Source organism: Anthonomus grandis, chromosome 3, assembly GCF_022605725.1.
Source record: "Anthonomus grandis grandis chromosome 3, icAntGran1.3, whole genome shotgun sequence".
In the NCBI taxonomy this organism is placed as follows: Eukaryota; Metazoa; Arthropoda; class Insecta; order Coleoptera; family Curculionidae; genus Anthonomus; species Anthonomus grandis.
The window spans coordinates 36,237,700-36,263,215 of record NC_065548.1 but is presented as its reverse complement, the minus strand read 5'-3'; the positions used below and the strand labels follow the sequence as shown (position 1 = coordinate 36,263,215).

The 25,516-nt window shown below is 32.4% G+C and overlaps 1 protein-coding gene across 3 annotated transcripts in view; it reads left to right on the top strand.

Annotated features, from left to right (window-relative positions):
* LOC126734468 (serine/threonine-protein phosphatase 2A 56 kDa regulatory subunit gamma isoform-like) overlaps positions 1–24,993 on the top strand; it is a 129,957-nt gene extending 104,964 nt beyond the window's left edge. For all 3 annotated transcript variants that reach the window (XM_050438112.1, XM_050438113.1, XM_050438111.1), the window contains 2 exons: positions 5,402–5,561; positions 15,002–24,993. In XM_050438112.1, the coding sequence (XP_050294069.1) occupies positions 5,402–5,561; positions 15,002–15,148 (307 nt within the window). In that variant the 3' untranslated portion in view covers positions 15,149–24,993. The remainder of the gene's footprint in view (positions 1–5,401; positions 5,562–15,001) is intronic.
* Positions 24,994–25,516: the final 523 nt, after the last annotated feature.

The window sequence follows — 25,516 nt, the reverse complement described above, 5'->3', positions numbered from 1 at the left end:
AACCGATTTTATTAAAGCTACATTAAGTCCATTCTTGCTGTTTTTAATTTTAAGACTGTCAAGAATATCCCTTACCTAAAACATACCTCGCTAAAAAGAAAATCTTTTGCAAAAGGATGCAAAACAGCAGGTATTAGATCGATTGGGTTTATGTTAGTAGGTTGCCATTCTTGGCCGAACTTGCTGCAACCAATCTTGCCAAATCATAAGCCTTAGGCTAACGAGAGAATAGACGATATTTTAGAGAGAGATACGTACGATATTTTTATCTGTATTAGCGCGTATTTTTTTGTAGAGTAGATTATTTGATTAGTTTTATTTTTTATTTACGTTTATAGTGGAAATCATATAGTTTAGGTATTAAGGTTTTTGAAGATATTTAGATACTAAATTTTATTAAATAAAATCTAAATTGTTGAGGCGAATTCATGTTTTACAGAAAATTATTTTATTGCGTAATATTGCGCCTTCTAAAAAATGGTTAATAAAAAATTATCAAATTCCTACACATATTTTTTATTTTCGAAATTACTATTTTTAATTTTTGTAGCTACTAGTTCTTGATGCTTATAATTATTGTAATAAATGTTAAATGTGGCCATTGATCTGATAATAACTTGCTCGAGTTCGGGGATTGGAATAATGAGTGATGTCCTTTCTTGCCCAGTGAAACTCATATTAAGGAGAAATGATTGTGAAGGCTCTGACAAATTTATATTAGTCTGGAAATTAAGTTTGCATTTGAACACTTAAATTGTTCTATAACACATCTTACTAAATATCCAGCATAATAATGATTTACAGATAGTTCTAAACTAATTTTTGATGTTACAGTTTCTCCTATTTTGGCAACCTCCATTGATTCATTGAACATATCATCATTGGAATTATCCTCATCCCTGTGTATGTTAGTCTCGTTAGGGTTAGAGGTGTCAATATTGGTGTTTTTAGACAAATTTGTGGTTCTTGTCAACTCCGTTAATAAAAGGTCTGTGCCTGTGTCTTCTTCGCAATTGGATAAAGTAGAGGGTGCTAATAAACCTGTTATACTTTTGTTTCTAAAAAATAATCTAAAAGATTTAGCAGTTGGGTTTCAATTCCACCCTCCCCGTTGTCTAGCCATGGAAAATAAATTTTCTAAAAAGTCTTGATTTAGTCTATTCGTGAGTATAAACTGGACCTTATCCCGCTTTTCGCTATTAAAAAGTTGTTCTATTGCATTAATAGTCTGTACCATACCATCGAAACATGGAGGCCTTGTTTCAAAAATGCCGGACCCTTTTTACGGCCCAATTTAGATAAAGAACCAAAAACAGATTTCCCTTGTTGTAATATAAGTTTTACATATGTGCTATGCTCATTTAGGGCGCAACTGTAAGGATTCTTTGTAAAAGGGCGCTTGCTGTTCAATGCGTCAAATAAATTGTTCATTAACTCTACAAACTCCGCTGTATGAAGGCCTACTTTTTTAGGTATCAATCCCTTATCCACGCAAGTTTTTATGGCAGCCGCCATAGTTTTGGAAAATACTTGTAGAGCCAATGAGCAAGACATTTTCTCGAAAGCATTAGGGTTTATATGCCTGTCCGTAATTTTGGGAAGTGTTCTAGCAGTCAGGGAACATTTGTCAATCGCTGAATGAGAGAAAAAGTAGGCCAGGGGATACTTCCAAGATGAATATATACCTCGAATTGAAAAAACTAAAACATGTGAAGCCTCTTTTGGCTGACGACCCAAAGGACCTAAGTCTTCGAAACCTTCAACAACGTCAAGTTTTTTATTATATTCGAGGCATTTTTTAATTGACATTTCATCAAAAGCCACCAGACCTTTTTTTTCTTTTTTATCCATGCCATCGCATTTTAGTTTAAGACAGGTTTTTATATTGTCATCAACACCAGTCTTAAATGTATTTTGTCCAATCCATTTTCTTTCGACGTTTCTACGTCAACCATTCAGTTGACGTAGATGGTAATATGACGCCTTTTTTTCTCAAAAATTTATAACAAGATGGCGATTTATAGTATAGAGATATTGCCAACTGTTTTTCGGATTGAGAATATAGAGTGCGTCGTTTACCTCATATTTGGATAACTACAAATGTTTTGGCAGTAACAGATAAAAATGATAAAAAAGGTAAAAGAGTAAAAACTGTGAATTTTGACTGGCGTACTTTTTCTTGTGAACGTCTCAATTTTCGCCGCATATTATAAATTTCTCTCTTTTGACATGATATTTTTTTTAAGCTTCAAGGTAATGGGAGAAGTTTTACTAGATGGAAGGTCGATATTATCATCTATAAAATCGATTCCTCATAGGGCTATTGCACGGAGTAGCGCAAGGACTATTTGATGTTATTGTCTGTCCATCATAATTCCTTGCGTTAGCATAAGTCTTTTTAGGAGTCAAAACGTGTAAAGTGCCATCATTATTTAATAAAGACTTATAATGGACAGGGACCGCATTATCTTTTAACCTATGTTTTTTTAAAGTCATGGTCAGTAAAATGATTTGCGCAAATATGCTTGTTTTTTAACAAGTCTTCGGTTAGACCGAATAGTTGAGTAGTGAATTTCCTAAAAAAAAAATAGATCTAAACAAAGCAAGAAGTATGATCTTTCAAATAAAACTGCAAATAAAAAGTTTCTCTACATCACTTCAGATATTTTTTAACTGTTAGCAAAATTGATAAAATAAAGTATGTACCTACATGTCGTTGCATTTAGAAGAATACCAGGTTACTTCATTTCTAAAATTCCTAAGAGTCATCACATAAAAAAAAAGTTGAAAATTTAGGTTAATTACCATAAAATTTTTACAGGCTATTTTCGACACTTACTGCCACTTGTAACACGTAACACCTTCTGTAAAAGCTCGTCAAAAAAGAAAATTGTTGGTGTATCTTTTTTTGACATCTGCCAAGTACGTCAGAATTTTGCTTCAAATTTATTTAATTTTTTTTTGAAAGAAAGAGTTTGATGTTTAATTAATCAATTTATATTAGTTTTGTCTCTAACTAAACTTTAATTTAAAATTATTTGTAATAAACCACTTTAATTATTTAAAGGAAGGCAACCCTAAAATAAAGTTACCAATCGAACAAAAACTATGTTTTAAAAAGATTAAAAATTATAAAAAATGCTTGTTTAAGGAGCAGTTTAATTAACCATTAGTTCCATGGTACAGATTTATTTTTTTATATTTACTTATCTGATTTAACTTTTTTGGACCACTTTGTATAAAAAAAATTGTAAGATAAAATTTGTACCTAACCTATAATAAGAATAAAATACAAGGCTGTCCAATTTAAATATTTTTTTAAACTTTTTACAATACTTTGTATATATCTAAAACTATGTGTAATAAAGACTATAAAAGAAATATGTCACCCCCTACATCTTTTACCTTTACATTTTTTTTACACGGTGACCAAAAATACGAATATTTCAAAAGCTGAAGATTTTTTAAAAAATCGTTAAGACACGTCAAATTAGTTATTGAAGAGTACAACTTTTTAATGAAAATTATGCTGTTTTTTCTTTTACCCCCTGCCATTGGGGTGGTATCCGACTTTATGGAAGTTCTTAAAAATAATAATAATTCCTAATGATAAAAAATAAATTATATAGGGGATTAACCCTAAATAAAATATCTAACAAAAAGCAACCACTTTTTTTCACTAACCAGTAACCAACTACAATAACATTTAACTTATTGCGTCATTTGGGCCAGGTGTAAAAACTTTTTTTAATTAGTAATAACCTTTTTTTTGGGAAAAAATGTAAACGGCAACATAAAGACATACCTATGTATATTATAAGGGCCTTTCAAATAAAGTATGGCCTGATAAATTATATATATTAGTTCCAAATCAAGTAGTGTGCTGTTGTTTGAAGTTGTGGTTTTGAGAATTCTATGGTTAAATCTGTGACCATAATTATTGAACAGGTCCCTGGATTCCCTAATTAACATTTTCTAACCTCAAAAACAATTTACCATCAGTTAAAAATTATCAATATTAACCAGAGAATTCTCTGGTTAAATCTGTGACCATAATTATTGAACAGGTCCCTGGATTGCCTAATTAACATTTTCTAACCTCAAAAACAATTTACCATCAGTTAAAAAATTATCAATATTAGCGAATTTATAAAAGCAAAAAACGAAAACAAAAATCTAGGAAACTAATAAGTTTGTTTTGATGAACTTACCACAGTTAAAAACCCAATCGTGACAAATATTTGGTCTTTTAATGGGAAACTTAAACATTTTCAAACTGCATTTCCGCCTAAGGTTATCGCAATTTAAATAATAACATTTATCGCCACCCGTAAAACGCGTAAGACTAGACATTTTTGTTTTGTTTCAAAAATTAACAACGCTAAAAAAAGTAAACTACTCCCCTTAGACCAATGTTTACGAAAAAAATTGCGGGCTTTATCACATGACAATATTATTATATGCAAGCTATGCCAAAAACAAAATAATCACACAAGACCGGCCGGTGAGCCGTCGAGCCGCCCAACTCAATATGATCATAGAATAACCAGACAAATCAAGATCAACACGCTAGAAAAGAAACTTGGCACCTCAGAAGCTCGCATCGCGAGCGAAATTCCTTGGCCGCCCAACTACCGTCCCAGCTGATCGAGTTGGGTGTCCAAATAGGTGCCATTTACAATGCATTGGAGTATTTTTCTATTTGTCTGGTTATTCTATGGCCTTATTTAAAAAAAAAGTTGTTAAAACTGTCTAAAGAAATAATAGAGTTTTCAATTATAGTTGATTTTGTATTTAGTCTGTTTTAATGTATTATTTTTCACGTACGTTTGGCAGGATTACTTACAGCTTTTATTAGTTGGTTTTTAGAATGATCCCTAGCACTCTAAAGTGCGACCATGTAGTCTGCTCCAAACTTATTTAGAGCTAGTTTAACCTTGCACGAGTGCCACCTACAAAGGTTTAAAAAAAGATTTGAAAAGTTGTTCTCTTATCTTTTTCAGATCATTATTAAGGGGAAAGATAATATTACTCTGGTTCGATCGAACTTGATAGGATTTTTCAGGATTGGGATTCAAATAGGCCTCACTCAGCAACAACACAAATTTATTAAATATCTCATTTACACAAACATTTTTCAACCCAACAGTCAACCCAACTCCAGTCAATATTGTAGATCGTATTAAAAAAAGCCAAGTTTCCAGCCAAAAATGGGACGAAACATTCCTATCAGAGAGATCGAAATGGAACAATATTAAATGCATCTTTTTACACAGACTGAATTTCGTTGAGTCGAGTTTCGACGATTTTTCGATTTTGATCATTTAGATATTATTTAACATGTTATAATGAAAGAATATTGAGTATTTTTTCTAATAAAGGGTATTATTATTAATTGCAGGGAAAACGAAAAGCAGCTGCAGAGGAAAGAGGTCTGGGATAAGGTCTACACCTTAGCGAAATCCTTACCCTCTGGAGACGCGAACAATGTGATAACCAGTCCGGAAGGTGATGACGCCACCGACCTTAATTTAGAAAATTTAGAGCAAGAAGCGCTAGAGGTAATGTATCGCTTGTTTGCAGTCATTAGTCTGCTTTGTTTCTAGACAGATTAAAGTAACAAAAGTAGATGAATTAGATGCGATGCAGCTAATTTGTATGTTATACAGGTTTTAGGTATCCTTAAAATACATGAATTACACACATTGAGCTGCTCGATTTGTTTATTTCGAGTTGAATCTATTTGCTATAAGTTTTGGAAATTACATACTTCAACGTAAAGTTTGAGAACTTTATAAACAAAAACTGAAATCAGCATTTCTCTTACTAAATATTTAATACTAGCACTTGAAAAATAGTTGGTAATATCAATTAAAAAATGAACAAAACTATTAGGCGATGAAGTGGTCAAAATGTCCCCGATAAGCGTCTAATCACTGTCATACCCGAAAAATGTTCCAAATACTGAGTGTTCCACTAAGAACGGCTCTTGGATGTATCTGAATGATCGATGCCATGTGAAATTGCTCGACGTTATTTGTGACTAGAACTATCTGCCAAAATAAAAGGGTGGGGGAAGATAAAATCTGTTCTTATTTAAATGTTGTTAATTAGTAGTTTTAAACGAGCTTGGTCTAATATAAAAGAGCGTTTCTCACAATACCGTACTGGCAATTTTACAAATAAGTAATATTACAAATAGGAGGTTAATGCATTAAATCAATCAATCAATCAATGCTTTATTATCATAAAATTTAAAATTTTGTCGACAAAGCTATTATATAAATCATATTAAATAAATCATACAAACAAATATATACAAAGAAAAAACAAAAAATACAAATATATAAAAATAAAAAATACAACAAAACATACAAAAAACTTAACAATTTTATAGATTGTTTGAGGTCACATTTCCTTAAAATCTATAAAATATATATACATTCACTTGTATACAAAGTCGGCAATAAAGCAGGCACCTGTTTACAAAAACATTATTAGCAAACTACTAATTTGCTTAGAAGCTTTTTATTGAAGAAATAAAAGTACCTGATAAATGGCTAAATCTTTACATTTCCTAATAATAATTAAAAAGATTTCTCTTTCTTTAAATAAAATTAAAAATATTTCTCATTTCATTGAAGAGTAATTACTAAATAGAACAATTAATATTGCACAAACTATACTCTCACCTAACAAGCAACCTAGACAAAAATACCTTTTTTCAGTGTTTAAAGGTCCAGGATATGTGGTTTAGGGCAAACTGAAGACGATAACCTGTTTCTTTAAATCTTTGTAAGATCTTGGACCTCTTTTAAATAATTTTTTTCGTATAATACGGCCAATGACTTTGATGCCTCTTGATTCCTCTAAAATACCCTTGATTTTAGATGGGGCTATGAATTAGTAATTTTCTAAAATTTTAATTATTTCTTAGAAAATTGAAAGGCTAGAATTAGCATTGCCATGGAACTATGGGCAGTTTGTTTGCTTGCAACATCTCTGATGCAATGATGCCAAGAAGTGGCCCAAAAAAAACACATTATAATATCTTAAAAAGTTGTTTTGACAGGCGCAAAACAATATTATTCCTCTTCAATAAAATATGAAGCTCTTTTTTTCATAAAATATGATAAGATACTCCATAAAGCAGGCAACATTTAAAATTAAATGAATGTAGATAACGTAAACTAAAGAAAAAGGCAACAACATCGCAACGCCGCCCGAGCGCATTGTTGATTCCACCGATACAAGTATAATCTTTACCATTGACGTCGTCAAAAAAAATTTACATGATAAATATTTATTATTAATAGGTTATGCTTTAAATTATAAAAAATATGACCGTTTATGAACTCTTTATGCGTTTTTTTAATGTACTTCATTAGAGAGAGTAAAGGTACTTATCTAATAAAAAGCATTTTTATGGAAATTAAATATTTTATATTCATTATAAATTTCTTAATAAGTTTTTATTATTCTACGTTTATGACGACGGTTGATATGATGCTATGACAATATCGGTATTTACTTGTCAAAAGATCAGCTTAAATCGCCTTTTTCCCATGGTGCGGCACAAACGGGAAACGGCACATTTTTTTACTATCGTAACAATTCACAAAAACACTGAAATGATTCAACCCTTTGACACCCTGCTTATAAAATTCAATTACCCTATTACGGAATTTAACTGCCACCGTTTTTCTACGAGTCATTTTAAAGTTTACTTAGTGGACACTCTCACTGTGTACAACAACGTGAATATTTTGATAATAAATAACAAAAATATAAGCCTTTGTAAATCTTGCAATAATTTTGTCCAGGTCCAGAATATTGATAGATAACATTTTTGACGTATCATCACAAACCGGACTTTTTTTGACGCCAATAAATTCCTTACTCGCTCGGCAATAAAAAAAACATAGTCAGATATTTTTCAAGTTTGCTCATTTTAGAATGATGCTCAAAGTTAAAATCTTGCAATAAATATGGCCAATACTCTTCAAAATCAGGTGCAAATATTTGATATAATAACTTCTAGCAGTCGTTATTAATAATTTGATCATATAGTATCAAAGAAAATCCATTCCCAATAGCAAGTACCTACAGTTTTGAAAAATTAAATCTAACATACAGTTATACTGGTAGAAGACTTTTTTTAATTCATTGGCAGTTACATGCGGCGGTACTTAGATTACAATAAACTTAATTGTTACCTTATATCTGACATAAATATTGGGCGATATATTATTTAATTAGGAAAAATCCCGTCTTCTTCAATCTTAAGGTCGATATCGCCTCTCAGACCCACCCGGCATTGATCAAATCCGTTTTCTCTCCTCGGTCTTCAGGCACATCTTTGTGATTGCCAATATTGCAATGAAGTCTGATAGTTTTTATGACTAATTTTCTCCATTATTTAAATTTGTGGTAAATTAGAATAACTTACTTTTCCTTTTTTAAAACAATAATGGTCCGAGCAACGTCCAAGGCTCTGGGATTTATCCTGTAAACTTCGATATCTGCACAAATAAAACATTTGTCCCGATTTTCTTCACATCAATCTCTCAACGTCATGTCCGATAAACATTGTTTATACTTTCCGTAGCACAAAAATAGCGAGTAAACATGCTAATGTCCATAAACCTTTTCAGAAATTACTGCATTTCTAAAGCATTTCAAATTTGCAATGATATCAGTATCTTTTTCAAATATAATAAAGACAATATACAAAACGCTGCTCAGATGATAATAATTTGTTTGTTTTAACCTGGGATATATTACACCTGGGGACTATTTAAATCTTATTATATCCACTTATTAAACAGCCTTTATTGAAAAAAAAACTAGCAAAGAACGAATAAATCGAATACTTTATTTTTACTTGAGAATGTTTAGAGGACTGGAAGCGTAGGGTACCAAAAACAAACTAGAACAAAAATATCAGGGCATTCACCAAGCTGGTCTTACAAAATCAGAAAATTAGAGTAAGCCAAATAAGTAAGGACTTACAAATACAGAAATCGTCTATAGGAAAATGTCACAAGAAAAATAAATATAACTCCCATCAAGTTCAGTTACATTAACTATCCCCAAAAAACATTGCCAACATTAATTAAAAACATAGTAAAAAAAATTCTATCACAAAAATTCCTCAAAATGTCTACTGTTTTGCTCCAAAGACAAACCAACCCTACGTGCAAAAGATCTTTTACCTGCACGAAGCGCAGCAGACGTAATACGTCTAAAAGACTCTGCGCTCCACCATATCGTCCCTAGTTATGGGTGCAATACGATAAACTTCGGATTTAACACTTCTCCACAAGAAGAAATCCAGAGGCGTTAAATCCGGTGACCTAGGAGGCTGTCCAGTGGGACCTATCCAGTATAAATTTTAATAAATACGTGTTAAAGACTAACCGGTCCACCGATATATATAAACACATTGCAGGCGTCGGTCGCATCGCGCATCTCAGCGCGCTTGCGTTCATAGGAGTATAAGGACAAGGACCAGTCGATTGTCGAGTCAGTCCAGTAGGATCGATGAAAGGCGAGGGTTTCGCGTATCACCAAGCTCAAACATGTGTGAGATGGCGTCATTTTGTATTTCTTAAAATTTCATGTTTCTTTCGATGTGTAATCAAAATACAGTCCATATCTTTAAATTGTGTTATTAATTAAAGTCCACTATTATTGAAGGTAGTAACAATAGGTATACAAAAGTTAAAATTTTAACATTTAACCTAACCTTCCATCCATCTATTACCAATTTGGTGTGTGATGTTCCCTGGCATTTGCACTAAAGTGAGCTTGCACATCCAACTGTAGATATATCTGATGACTCACAAAGTCGGGTCAAGCGTGGAAAATCCATTCTTAAGAAATTTAGAAAAACTTTTGTTACAAGGTTTTCAAAAAGTATGGGCCATTAACAAAGTCATGTACTATTTCACCGCCAAACACTGATACTCCATCTGTGTTTGGCGGTCATCAGTGAAGACCACAAATTTTAAAAAAATCCCGTTTTCTGGTTGTTCTTTTCAAGTTGTCAGGAAGAAAGATATACATTGAGACTGACCTTACCCCAGCTCAGTTGGAACACCTTAATAAAGTCAAGGATGAACTAAGGCTGTGCAGGGACCGTGGTGAGGATCACCTCTTCGTCAAGTATAGCAATGGTATTCCCTTAATAGCGGCAAAAAAACCAAGGGCAACCCCCCCCCTCACCACCTCCCACTCCTTAAAAAATGTAGTTACCTGCTATTACCAGAATACCCGCGGCGTGCGCTCCAAGACCAATACTCTCTTTAGTGCTACGTCTACTTCTGGCTATAATATTATCTCCATCATAGAGACTTTGCTTCAAAATGAAATACTTGATGGTGAACTCCTTCCCAACTTATACGTAATGTACCGTTCTGACAGAAGAACTGACCTTGTTGCTGCATCATCGTTCCATTGGGGATTATGAACCACTTCTCCTTGGAATCCCTCGACCTCTCTGCGATCAGCCAAGAAATACCGGAAATTGACCTGGTAGGATGTAGAGTAAAATTTAATCATTTCATATTGTATATTTTTGTACTGTACATTCCTCCTCCTATCGACTTCGTGCAATTAGAATGCTTTATCAAAGCCATGGTTATTCATGTTATTATCCATGTTATTGGTTTTCCATGGTTAACGCAATCTATTGTGAACGTGTGATTATCAATGTATAACACTCGGTATCTTCCAATAGTAAACGTCAACTTCTAAGTAATTTTTTTAATTTCCTAACTATAAGCAATTCAAGAACGTGGTAAATAACAATCTTCGCTGTTTGGATTTAATCTTTGCAAGCTTTAATATCTCTATACTTAACAGCGGTGCATCTCTTGTCCCGGAGGACACCTACCATACTTCTTTGTCATTTGAATTCCATGCATACCTTACCTCTCTCAATAACCTACCCCTTAATAAAGCTGAATTAAAGGAATTTAATTTTAGGAAGGCTAACATTCCGCTATTGTATCAGCTGCTGCTAGATACTGATTGGTCGCCTGTCACGGTGCAGCAAAACGTCAACTCTGCATGTGATATTTTTTTTTGTTATATTGTTACTTTCTGTAGAGCGGTACCCTTCAAGGTAAAACGTAAAAGACGTTTCCCTCCCTGGTTTTCGGGGGATCTTATTCGTAATACTCGTATATATTAAAAGGAAAGAGCATCTCATGATTTTAAGGATTTCCAAGTCTAATCATCATCTACAGATATTTAGATCTCTGCGCAAGACAATTAAATTTCTAATTGCACAAGCCTACAAAATGTACATCCATAGTATAGAGAAAATAGCCTCCGATCCTAGTGAATGTTGGTCTTTTATTCGAAGCAAACGTAATCAGTCTCAAATCCCCGGATCAATGAAGCTTTCTAACCAATCATACAATACGCCTGACAGCATTGTGTCAGCTTTTGGAGATTATTTCAGTAGTGTATATACGAAGTCACTTCCCAGCGATCATCGCGCTCGCGGCTATTGACATTATAACGGCAAGCAAGTGTCTCAAAAGCAAAATGACCTCTGGCCCAGATTCAATTCCTAGTTTTTTAGCTAAGGACTGCTCTGTTGCACTTACAGACCCTCTGCTCCACATTTTTAATCTGATCCTTAATACTGGTATTTTTCCCAATATCTGTCCAACGAACAACATGGCTTTGTTTCTGGTCCATCATGTATTACAAACCTAGCATCCTTTTCTCAGTTTGTGTGTGAACACAGACTTTCAAAAGGCTTTTCACTAGATTGACCACTTCATCCTGTTAAATAAGCTTGAGCGCCAGTTTGGATTCTCCGGTCTCTTGATAAAGCTCCTTAAGTCCTATTTAATTGCCCTCTCTCAGCTGATGACCTAAAGCTTTTCTATAGGGTTGACTCTATAGCTGATTGTGGTCAACTGCAAGAGAACATCAATACTGTACACCATTGGTGCACTTTGTATATGCTTAACCTTAATGTTTCCAAGTGGCCAGCAACTTGACATGCTTTCTGAAACTCTCTACTATGCATTTGTTAGATCCAGGCTGGACTACAGCTCCATCATTTCGTCTCCCATTTACAACCAGCACATTCACCTATTGGAATCAGACTAACGGCGATTACTTAAATGTTTGGCATTTAAGGATGATGAGTCTATCCTCCAAGGGGTTTTGACCATAACCTGCTGCTCTCTAGATATACTGAACGGTTACTTGTAAAGAGGAGAGAAATGCATTCGGTGAAATTCTTGTTTAATTTACTTGCATTTAATTGCATAAAATTGACTGACCATTCTTTTTGCAAAGGATTTGCTTTCATATACCAGGATCTAGACAGTGTCCAGCTTTTAACTTGGACATAGCCAAGTTCAACATTCTGTACCTGAGTCCTATTCACTTTATGTGTCAAAACTTTAATACTATTGCTGATATTCACCATGACTAACTGGCACTTATTTTGAGTCACCACATATGGTCATGTGGTGGGGCTAAATTATTTAGTTCTTTTTTTAAATACATTTATTTACTATTTTTTTATTTTTGTTGTTTTTCTACTTTTTTTCCTGCTCTTTTGATTTGGTTAATTCGTGATTCTTATCCTAAATTAGTGTTGATTTTTTATTATTTTCTTAAACTCACATTTTTTTTATATTAGAGTAATAATATTATTATCTTACACTAATTTCCGGTGTTTCTATAACCAACATTCATTGCCAATTGTTTTTATTCATTTAATACTATTTTCGTATTAGTTTAGTTTTTTGTACTCTACGCTACCAGTACGCTCGAATCATTCTTTTTTAATTTCTTTAATACTTTTTCATCAGAATGTCGGTTATTAGGAAATTTTTTTTAACAGACTCTTAAAGCCAAAAATCAGTTTCCAAGTTATTCAGCGATAACGTAAATCATATTTACTAATTCTCGTTAAGAGTAATTCATTTTGACACAAATTTACTTCCATAAAATATTTATTAATTGTTTTCCACTCTAATGCCTATGAAAAAACGTGTAATTCTTCCTTTAAGAACAAATTTTGAGGAAACGTTTAGTGATAAAGGCAAACTTGTTATTGTATCAAATTAAAGATAAAAGAATACTCTATCAAAACCCGTTACTAGATACATTTATATTTTAAAAAAATAGCGCAAAATTGAATTGAAAATATCATTATTTGAGTAACGATTTTGATCACCCCATATAAAACAAAATAAATTTTGGAATTTCGAAAGATAAAATGAATTTAGTTAAGGACTCAACATAGATTTTTTAAAAAGACAAAAAAGGCCGATGGTAAATATTAAAATTTAAGTGATACATAGATTTTCTTGAAAATTTCTGTAAATTGTTAATAAATAGGCAACATTGCTTTTTAGGGCAAAACAGTTTTAGGATTAAAGAGAGAGTCAAACGAGACTCTTATTTCGGGAAAAAAATATAGGCGGTACCATATAAAAAAATCAAATTACACACCACGATTTTTTGGGACCCCTTGTATAAACCAAACTAATTTTAAAATGTAGCCCCTCTAACTCAATTAACATTCCCCCTATTAAAGGTTTTTTCCGTTTTAAGATTTAGCCGCAACCGAGCACCGCTATATTAAGAGTATACCCTGTATTTTTAATTTCTTTAAAAATGTTTCGTAAATTTCATTTTAGAATTAGGTAATCTATTTTTTTTTCTTTTTAAAAAGACTACGAGTTTTGCTCTTGTGGGTAAAGCCCTGGTTTGCAAAAACAGGACAGCCTTGCGGTTCGCGAAGTCTTATCTACACTGGCCCGCAAAATTAACCGGACAACGAAAATTTGATTCAAATTCAATTTTTAATAACTTTCAGTATTGCATCGTTTTTGATCTTTTTTTTGTGAATTTTAGGACGTTTTATTGTCATAATTTTTTTATATTGAAAAAACAAAAATTTTCAACGGATTTGCTATTATACAGGGATTAATAAGTAAGACGTCGAATTTTACTCTAAACTTTTAAACACCCTGTGAAAAAAATTCACAACCGAATAATGATTCTTTTTGCTGCATGTTCAAGCCCTATCTTCTTTTAACAACTTGTTTTTTGATTTATTTCGATATCTGTATTCTTAAAGAAAAACACTGGCTTAAAGAAAACAATGCAATAAATGCTGTATTAGCAACAAAAAAAATGGATAACGGCAGTATTAAAATTCATTAATTTGTTCTAAAATCGGGTATTTTCCCCACGAGTTTGAATAACAACTCTGATTCTTTCAGGCATAGATTCAATTAAAGAAGCAATAGCATCTTGGGGTATTGGGTACCACTCGTTGATCAGTGCTTCTTCTAACGTAGCCAAATTTTAAAACTCGCCGTAGTTCTGCCTCTTATTTCCAGTATATAAGTGCTCAATAGGGTTGAGGTCTGGACTTCTTGGCGGCCAGCCAAATACATGACGTTTAACGTCGATTAAATTTTCTCTTGTTATTTGTGCTATGTGCGGTCCAGCATTATCATGCATCAAAATAAAATGTTCTATAAATGGCTAAGGCACCATAAGTTCTTTTAATCACTCCTTAATATATCAAGCGACATTAATATGTCATCGTTTTTAAACGTATTGCTTAGCAAGTTATTAAGAAAAGATAGGGCTTGAAAATGCAGCAAAAGCAATCATTATTCTGTTGTGATTTTTTTTCACAGGGTGTTGAAAAGTTTAGAGTAAAATTCAACTTTTTATTAACCCTCTTATAACAACAAATCAGTTAGAAATTTTTGTAGCTTCGATATGAAAATATTATAACAATAAAACGGCCTACAACTCGGCAAAACATTATCAAAATCGGCGCAATACTGAAAAAATTATTAAGGATTGAATTTGAACCAAATTTTCATTGTTCGTTTCGTTTAATTTTGCGGGCCAGTATATCTCCGCTTGAAATGGCTATTTATCGACTTTCGAATTTTTTCCCTAATATCAATCCAAAAAATGTATCGTGTGAATTTTTTAGGCGAAGAAAAACCGTAACAACCGCGACAAACCATTGGTCCGTCGTAAATCAGAATTACCACAAGATCAGTACACCGTTAAAGCGTTAAGCGATCACAAGAGGGCCGACGAGTTCCTACCGACGCCCCCCGACGTCAATCAGTGCTAGTCCTATCCATCATCGGTGCCAATCAATATTAATAATTATTATTATCAAGAAAATTATTTATATTTGTATTTTTATTGATTTTAGTTGTGCTGCTTTATTTGGCACTCGTGACTTAACGAAAAGGACTTTTTCTATACATATATGTAAGTATGGTAATCAAAAAAATATTGTAAATACTTTGTGCATGCAACTGAGGAGGACGATGAACTAAAAGTTAAAATGCCTCATCTTTTTTTTGTACTGATAAAATTTATTTCGTCAAGATTACACACGTACAAATCTTTTGACATTATTTTCGAAGCAAGAAAATGTTTTGCTTGGAAAATAAAAACGCTTTGAAACAAATGGTTTAAAAAAAATATGTGTGAGTTATTTTCTGTCAACTTTATACTAAACGGAACATTGTCCCACAATTAACAAAAATACTAGAGTTGAATTTTTAGATAACGGTATATTAAGGTTTGCTTTATTTAATTTATTGACAAAAAGTTGCTCGCAAACGTTACAATGTTAAAGTTTTTTAATTTTTAGTTTACACCTCTGCATTATTATAACGTTTTTAAAGAAAGGTACAGTTAAAAGGCATAAAAAATAATAAATTCGTGATTCTTTTCGATTAAAATAAATTTGGTAAATTCGATCATGAAAACGAATTAGTCCACTGCATTAAATAACTTTGAGGGCACTCTACAGTATTCTCTAATGAACTAAATCATATAACAAAAAATTCAATTTCTAGGGCTTATAGAAAGCTTTTTGGTAAAATAGGCCAGATTGTGTTCATTAAAAGAAAACTTACAGTATTTTATTTTAAGCCGAAGCTATTTTAAATAAATAGTTTTCTAGAAAAATAATACGCTCTTCTTAGGATAAACCATTTCATATAAGTCTATATACAATGTTGGTAATAATACAGTTAAAACTTGCCCCAATTAAAGATCTAAAATTCTTTTAGGTCTATTATAAAAACTTATTTTATATAGAAAAACATCTGAAAGGTATTTTTTATGCCTACCGTAATCTTTCTTTAAACATGTACTCTTTTTATATTTTAATTGTTTTAAGAGTAAGAATCCACCCAAACAATTATTATGATTACTAACGGCTTAAACCTGATTGTTACACAAACCAGGCTTAAAGTGATTTTAGAATGTATACTGTGCTCCAATTTGGGTGCAATTGCAAAGTATGTCGGGCATTTTTTAAGATAGATCTTTACGGTTTTTGTGGATTTGTGCCACTGTTTTGTGAAACTAATAATGCCGCAAATAAATAAGCTCAGTCCTTTTGCCTCCAACATACAGGGTGGAAACAAAAAACTTGATATTTTATGTCGCTCTCATAGCTTGCACCTTGTATAAGATGGAAAAGAGGTAAAAACTGCTTTGTGTAGGGAAAGGACATACAAAATGACATACTTCTTGAAAAATGAAGAAAAATCCGGTTTTTTATTATGAAAACTACTACTGTAACATATAAACGAACTATTCTACTTTCATAGAAGCCAAACTAGGACAAAAGAAAAATAATACTTATTTTGTGATTAAATACTACTAAAATAATTTTATTTTGACCACCCGGGTGGGTTTTTTTTTTTCTTTTTTGCTTCTTTTGGGATTGAACTTAGTATACGCTTATCTTGGCGTTTTATTGGTTTTCTTTTCCCTTGTCCACATAAAAAATGATCAACTGGAGATGGGCTTAGTCAAACGGAGTGAGTGCAAAGTAGTCTGTCCTCTGTTGTTGGTTTGTGTGTCAGAATCATATTGACTTGGAATAGCTGTGGAATCGGAATTAATATTTTCAGTACTGGTTCCCGGTGCAGAGCTTTTATTGTGGCAAATTAGTGGTTTCTGAATCTTCGTACATATAATTCAGGAACATTTCCAGGTTAAATGGAACTATTCCAGGTTTGACAAATCCATTCAGAGCATTTTGTATTGATGTGGCTTTGCGATAGGCTTCATTAAATAAAGAACCAATTTGAAATTGAATGACCATTGGGCTACCTGGATAGTTTTTTACCACTCACTGATTTCTTAGCCATAATATCTGTTCAGCGCTTCAGAGAATGACACATCCAAGGATTGAATGCGGTGAGTGCAGTGTGGCGGTAGACAAATCAAAGCAGTGCTATTCGTTTGCCTTAATGTGTTTTTGGTAATACTCCAAATATTTTAGAAAAATTGAGTCTGTCATCTATCCAGACTCTTGACCTAAGAACAATGTTCCTTGAGAAATATGATCCCCTAATTCTTGCCTAAGATTTTTTTTGGCGAAAATCAGCACTGGTAGGCCATAGATCAGTGGCAGTTACTGCCAGGGGGCACAGGGGCGCCCGCACCTATTTTTCTTAATAAAATAAAAAATGTTAAATTCACTAAGAATAAAAATAAACAGGTTAAACTATTAAACTCCCCTCGTAATCTACATAATTAACCTCTCATCGAAGCCTTATGCCGGAATTACGATGATCGGAAGGAACCGGAACGGAACGAAACATAAAATCTTGTACGCATCGTAATGGTTAACGAACTTGATTTATGATAAATATGTACTTATGTATGTGGGGTATGACATTTAAAACAATATTTACAAGGTACCTCCATGAACTTAATAAATATACCTGGACCGCTAATGCATATGGCCACGATGCCTAAAAATGACCACGCCTGGGGGTCACCATTTTTATAGTGGTTGTGTCCTTTTGATGTTGGTCACTCTGAATATTTTTAGTGTTGCCAACAAAAAATATATTAAAATAACGGTAATCAAGTTGACGACGCTGACGTTTGACGTGTGTGTATAGCGGATTGCCTAGTTTTTGGCGATTTGTAAACGACGCTTGGGTATATCGTATGGAACAGGTGATGTATCTTCCTCCTTATTTAATACGTGAATAATGTATCACCATCTTTATTTGAAAGTATTTGGTTTACTGTTTCTCAATTGAGAATTTCTGTCTTATTGTAATTGTCTGTCTGTGTTGTTTATGATAAAATAATATATTTTTACTTTTTACAAACCCTAAAATCATCTATATTTTGATTCTTGTAGATGGTTGTACCTATTAATGTGTAAACACGCTGTACACGGAAGGAAAGTAAAACTCGTAATAGTAAAAAAAGAAAGAAAATAAAAGTGTTTTTAAATGAATTTGTTAAGTAAATACAAGCAAAAATTTAGATGAAGATCATCATTTTCGTAGTATTGGGATTTATAAGATTCAAGTTTAAGTTTAGATTTATAAGATTCAAGATTATCAGAATAATAAAACAAATATTTTAAAGTGCATGCATCTATTCCAAGTTGATTGAAACTTTGTCTCATTTCAAGTAAGGATCACTTTTTTTCATAAATTTTAGAGAAATTCTTAAATAAGTACAAAAAAAATCACAGATTTAACCCAACTATCTTAAATTCTTACCTATAGGTAACTTTCTATTTTGTATTTTTGTAAACATAACCTCTCAAAAACCTTAATTGTTTTATTTCCCAAATTGTTTTGTTGGCACAACTAAAATTTGTGAGAGTGATTAACATCGAAAGGACACAATCACGCAAAATGGCGACCCCCTAGTAGTGGTCATTTACTTTTCATTGAATTGGCAGTCTAGATATATTTATTAAGTTCGTGGGTACCTCTCAGACTTAACCCTATTTGATTCCAACTTATTTGTTTAACTGCGGTGTTTTTGAATCCCAGATGTTTCTTGTTATACAATTCTTAATGATCCCTCACATATTCAATCAATTTGACCTTGTTAATGACGCCTGAATTGCTCTTCATATTACCAAAAAACACGCTACAAATAAACTTCTTTTTGCAAACATAAATACAACACGATGCCAACGTTGAATAGCTGATTAGGCTAGGTAGGTTAGATAAGGCCTAGGTCCTTCGTTTCGCTACACGCGCAGCTGCTTCCCAGCGAAAGTTTCCAGAGTTTACTCACAGAATAGTTCTACTTAACGAAACGGAACATGAAAAGCTAGAGCTAGACAAGCTTTTACGTTATGTTCTGTTCCGTACATAACGTAAACATATCTCCAAACTCATATGCGTAGGTTTTTTACGGCTTCGTTTCGATCCATTCTGTTACATCCCGACCATCATAATTGCGGCAGCCGCATCCGTGAATCCGCAAGAGTAAAATCATGACTGGAAGTTGGTAGTAGCTAAACTTTTTTCGTTATCTGTAGTTGCCATGACAATGGACACCCTTATGCATTTGCTGCGCTCTCTAAGTGCCGCCGACCTTTGAAGAAAAAAAAAGTTAGGTCGTCCTACGCTAGATTTGCAAAAACAACGATATTATAGTATGCTGAATGTTTGGAAAAAAATATACAAGAAAGTAAAGATGGTAAAATAATGTCATCGATAAATGAACATATACGTAATTTAAATTCAGGTGATTTAAACTTCCTATTAGCAGCCCTTTATCATGTAATACACCAAGTAGAAATATTTTTTAATCAAGTTCAGGAAAAAAATGCCAAGTATATGTATATCCATAAAGAACTAATAAATTTTGAAAAACACATACAGGAAACTCGAAATCACAAAATGAATTAATTATTATTTGAGCAAGGTAAGAACGAAAATAATGAAGAAATACATAAATGACAACGTATTAAATTGCCTGAAGTTAACAAACTAATTTTAAAAGAATAATGCGATATTTTGATTAATTTTAAAAATTCCAATTTACGGGACATTTAGATATGTTTCTTTTTTAGATATGTTTACTTTTTAATGAGACAAGTAGCGCAATAGCCCTTATCCATATATTAATAGTGGAACATTAAAGTTTGAACTTAAGGTTAGATATGGTAGAAATGATATGCAAAAATTATATCCCTCCAGGATGAATATATGTTGTGCTGATATGTGTAGTAAAAAAAAAAAAATATTTCAGAAACTATTTATACTACTCCAATAATACCTGATGAGGGTGAAAGATATTTTTTAACTCTAAAAAGAATTAAATGTTTTTTAAGAAGTATGATAGCTCAGGATAGACTTAATGTTTTTGCTATGCTTTCAATACAAAAAAACTTCTACAGAATATTTTAGATTTTGACAATAAAGTGATTGTAGTATTTGCTGCTTAAAAAAAATATTTTAAATACAATTAATAACCAATCTGATTTTAAAGATTTTGCTTCTACAGTTTTGTTTTTTAAATACTTTTTTTTTAAATTCGATTTTACCCAACTTGATAATATGGGTTTAAGTTCAAACAGATAAATTCTACTCGGTGCACAGCCAAAGTTTTTAAGAGGACTCGAATGGCCTAAAAATGTTTTTTTTTTAAATTATTTTTGGTCAAGAATTTGAACGCCGAATCTTCACTTTTTTTAGCCTTCGGCGGATCATCTATGCCGTTCTTTTTTTATGCAACATTTCACATTTCCATTTACTTGTTGATTATTCGAAGACAGACACGCTACTGTCACATGAGATTCTCCTTTTACTGCTTGTAATAGTGCCAATTTGTTTTTTCTGTCCTGTTGTGGCGAAGACTTTCTAAGGGCATTGTACCATTGGCTACCCAGAGTCATTTGAGTTATAAATTCTCATTGGGTTTATGTTTTCGTGTTCAACAACTTCTTCTTATGTTTTAAAAAATTCGAGAACTTGAGGTCTGTCAAAAGTGTCAACCTCGCTAAGGATTTTGCTTTAGGCTTCCTCGAAGAAGTGTTAGAATTTTTTCTTCCAAGCCAACTTTTCCGGCTGCTTTTTTATTATTATTAAACTGGTGTTTCAAAACAATTTTTTACCGTTAATTGATAAGTTAACTCTGAAACGTCTACATTTCTAGACTACTAAAAGAAAATAAAATTTTGTCACACAATATGGAGTAGCATAACGGCATTTATTAAGGATTGCAGATTGCCCCATATTTCATTTTGTACACCGTTGCCCTAGATAATTTTACTTAAAATCCATTGGCGTAGGGCTAGTAGAAGAGGCTCTATACCAATATTAATTCTTCCATTTTTTTATCATTTCTGCTACGATTTCAGCCGAATGAGTATCTACAACAAAACTGGTCTGATGAATCCGTCGCGTCGCCCGCCCCCATATATACAATAAAAACATCGTTATCTCGAGCATTTTTGCTTTGAAGTCTAAAAAGATTAAAATAAACATTCTTGCTGACGCATACAATTATATGATAGTTTATTCAAAAGTTCACACGGCCGAAATGCGTTCTAGAATTTTACCTTTCGGCCCATATGATAAAAATACTACTTGCATCATATGGTGTTGCAAATAGCTCGTCATTTCAACTATCAGGTCTTAATGACCTTGTCCCAAAGCGCAAGCCTTTTAGCCAATAGCAGGATCTTATTATCTTGATGCAAAGCAGCAGGATCTTATTATCTTCATGCTAAACACTATTATTAGCATAATTTTTTGTTTGTGTGCATTATTGGCCTTTACTATACTATTTTGTCAAGTTTTAGTAATTTCAAAGCTCACTGGATAAAATTTTAGAAAATAATAATATCGACAATATAAACACTATTTATACAAAAGAACAGTTTTTTATACCTGAAGAACTATTGGATATTTGTAAGTGAAGTACAAAAGGGAACAAAAATATTAAAATTACTGTAAATTCTACCACGATCGAAGTAATTCTAAATTTACAATATACCTGATACTTTTGGTCCTTCTCACTATCAAATTTTTTTTTTCATAAAATATTTTTTTAAATGGGCGATAAAGGGTTCTGAAATAATTATCAAACTTTTAATTAAACCTTGTTCTTTCCTTGTTGTTAGTTAAACCTTGTTGTTTTAATTAATTCCTTGTTTTGTTTCCTTTCTGTAGCATTCTTAGGCGTAACACAGTCAACTCTTTCTTACCTCTTTATGACAAGCTTTCGAAGCATCTTTCGAAAGCCGTAAAATTAAAAAAGAAAATTATCTGATAATTTTATATCCGTCTTCTAAAACTTTATGCACTATATTTGGCATATAATACCAACAGTACTGTATTATGAATATACATTTTTTGTGTCATTTAGTTTTTAACTTAATTTGTTTCGAACAACTAAAAACAACTTTAAAAAAAGGAAATTTAATATATACCAGTTTTATATTCTGAGCCTACCTCATAATTTTTGAAAAAGAGCTTTAAGGTATTTTTAGAGCCGTATTTCAACTTTGATTTGTAAACTATTAGACTAATTTTTGTCTTAAATTCAGTTTAAATGATTTTTGTATTAGTTTCTGCTAAGTAATTATTTTCAGTTCCTGTAAGCTAAGATTTTTTTTTACCAATAATTTATGCCTAATATGTAACAAACATTTCAAAACTTGAATAGGGCGATGTAAAGTTGACGAACCAAAGCGGTAGCTTTCTATTTTTATTGGTAATTTCGGTATAGCTTAACGTAGACAAGCAACAACAAAAACATAAACATTTGAAGTGAGAATCCTAGAGAAGAATGATGCCATTTTAAAGTATGATAAATTCTAAACATTTTTTATTTCAAACTTTTTTTTAATCTGTCAAGTAATAGGTGGGGGAAGGGTTGAATATTTATATCTAAAATTTTTGATAACTTTTGATTGGCCTAACCAATTTTAACGAGCTTACTTTTGTTTTTAAGAATAATTATCAGGCTTTTATGTGATATAATTACTTAGCCGACTTAGTTGTTTTGTTGAGCGCTAGAGGGCGGTTTGTGTTATTTTGGTCTTTTTCAGCGATTTTCTGGCAAATATTAAATACAACGATATATTTTTTTTACTTAGGCTAAAAGAGCATAAAAAAACATAAAAACTGGCGGAAACCGCAACTCGATATCTTAATTTATTCCGAAAATATTAATTAAAATGTTTTTGAACAATAAAAATAAAACTCCAGAACTCAAATTTTTGTAATAAATTGTTTTATATTTTTAATAGTGTCTTAGATGCTCAAACTGTTTTCCTTCATTTTCAATACACAGTCGAGGTCGTTGCGTCGTTGACAGAACCGCTGTTTCTGATTTCTGCTGTGGGTAAGGAATTTATTGCATTGCCTATTTGGTCCTGCATGTCGTTTTGGGTTTTGGGTGGGGTGACAAAAACTAAATCTTTAATCCTTCCCCACAAATAAAAATCTAGAATAGTCAGATCTGGGGATCGAGCAGGTCAAGGAAAAATACTTCCTATTCACAAACGATACTGCCTGGTTAAGTATTGACGAACTTGAACTGCAAAATGTGCAGGGCAACCATCATGTTGGAAAATTATTTGCCCTCTTGTTTCCAAATCAACATCTTCCAGTAACCCCGGGAGATCATTTTGCAAATAAATCAAATACATATTACCAGAAAGTGTTTGATTGAAAAATGAAGAACCAATAATTTTTCCGCCAATAATTCCGCACCACACATTTGCCATAGTCCATCTGCCTTGGTGTTGAGTCTCGCAAATCCAACAGGGATTTTGTTCTGCCCAATAATGCAGATTATGCAGGTTTACACCACCATCACTGCTAAATGATGCCTCGTCCGAATTCATTTGTTTCCAAAGCTTACTATTGACTATGTGATGCAATAATGCCAGCGCGGCGACAGATTTCATTGTTCAAAAACATTTTAATTTATAATTTCGGAATAAAATCAGATATCGAGTTGCGGTTTGCACCAGTTTCTATACAAGTTTGAAATAAAAAATGTTTAGAATTTATAATACTTTTTAATGGCAGCATTTTTTTCTAGGATTTACTTTGAATATTTTCAATAAAACCAACTTTTTCTATTTCAATCTTGTATTACGCCCCTTGCGGTCATCGTACGAACTTGTAAATAATTTCCAGCAATTTCTCTTTGCCGCTTTTATCAGGAAAAAAATTTTCCCTACGCTGTGCAATGAGTACTCAGATATGGCCGGCGACCTCTCTTAGTTGTACACCCGGTACAACGTAGTCCACTAATAACCATAAGACGAAATGCGAGGATTAACCCATAAATCCTTACTGGTATTTTCGGAAATTTTTAGATTAATTAGAAACAAATTTTCATCATTATTTGAAACATCGCTGAATTTTTGTTTATATTGGCTATGATTCGAGCTGCCATCGAAGCTCCAATATTGTATCCAAAATATGCAGAAAAAGAAGTGTTGATTTTTTTAAATTTTCATCCATTGTTCGCGGCACTGTGCGTGCGTTAACGGCAGGGAAGGACGAGTTTTAGTTAGATTTTATTCAGCATTCAGGGAAATAGTCAATTTTTCTTTTCTTGCTCCGAGATTTATGCAAAGTTTTATCGTGTCTTATAAATATTTTTCCTTTCCCAGCCTTTTTTCTCACCTATGTACTGTTCACAAAATGAAAGATTCAGATAATGGCACGTGTATCTTAGAGGCAATATGAGTTAGCTTAAATGTGTTTACAGCATTATTAAAGGTCTAACAAGTGGCACAAGGACAAAAAAGGTTGCGAAAACCGCAAAGTTCTGTCTTTGAAAATAACCGAGATGCCCTGAAACTACAACAAAAATGGGACACAGTGTACTTCAGTGACATTTTTACACTAATATGTTAAGATTTGTTGAACTAGAGATTAGGAACCGCTTTAAATGTGTCAACCAAAGGGAGGTTTCGCACAAAGTGTGAAATGGCCTCTCGTAAACTTTTAGGTCTAAATAATTTTTGTAGCTGAAGTACATTCAATAATTAGGCATTAAGGAAAAATGATTTTTACATCGTAAGTTATTAAAAAAGGAATCTGTATAGTAACACGTTAAGAGTTGATAATGATGTATTAGACAGTATTTTTTTAATGTACAGTTTTTGCTTTAGGATTAGGGATGGAATATAATACTGTTTTAAATCGATTCGTGTTTTTCTTTTTGGTTTATATGTATAAAGTATCTATCAGTGTTAACTATTTAATGACTAATAAAATAACTAATAAAACTCTAAATTAGAGAAAATTTATGTTATGTGTAATTTTTATAAATTTCTATTATAAAGTGCCTTCGGCTTCTATTAAAAATCTTAATAAATAATCCAAACGTGATGAAATCTGAATTTTCCACTCCGGGCGCTTAATAAAACATTGAGGTATTGTACATCACTGCTACAATTTAAGGTGTTTGAAAATTGGTTTGATTTGTCCACAATTGAAAGGTATATTGGAGAGTATACCTTGAAAAGTTCTTGGAGACGGTAATTGGAAAAATTGCCTTAAATAAACATTCCCAAATATAAATAAATGTTTGTAATGCCTATGCAGAAATGTGCCATTCTTCCTGAACAAATTTTGAGAAAACGGTTAGAGATAAAGGTAAACTTGTTTCAAACTAAAGATCAAAGAATGCTTTATCAAAATGCGTTACGAGATACAGGTTGTTCGAT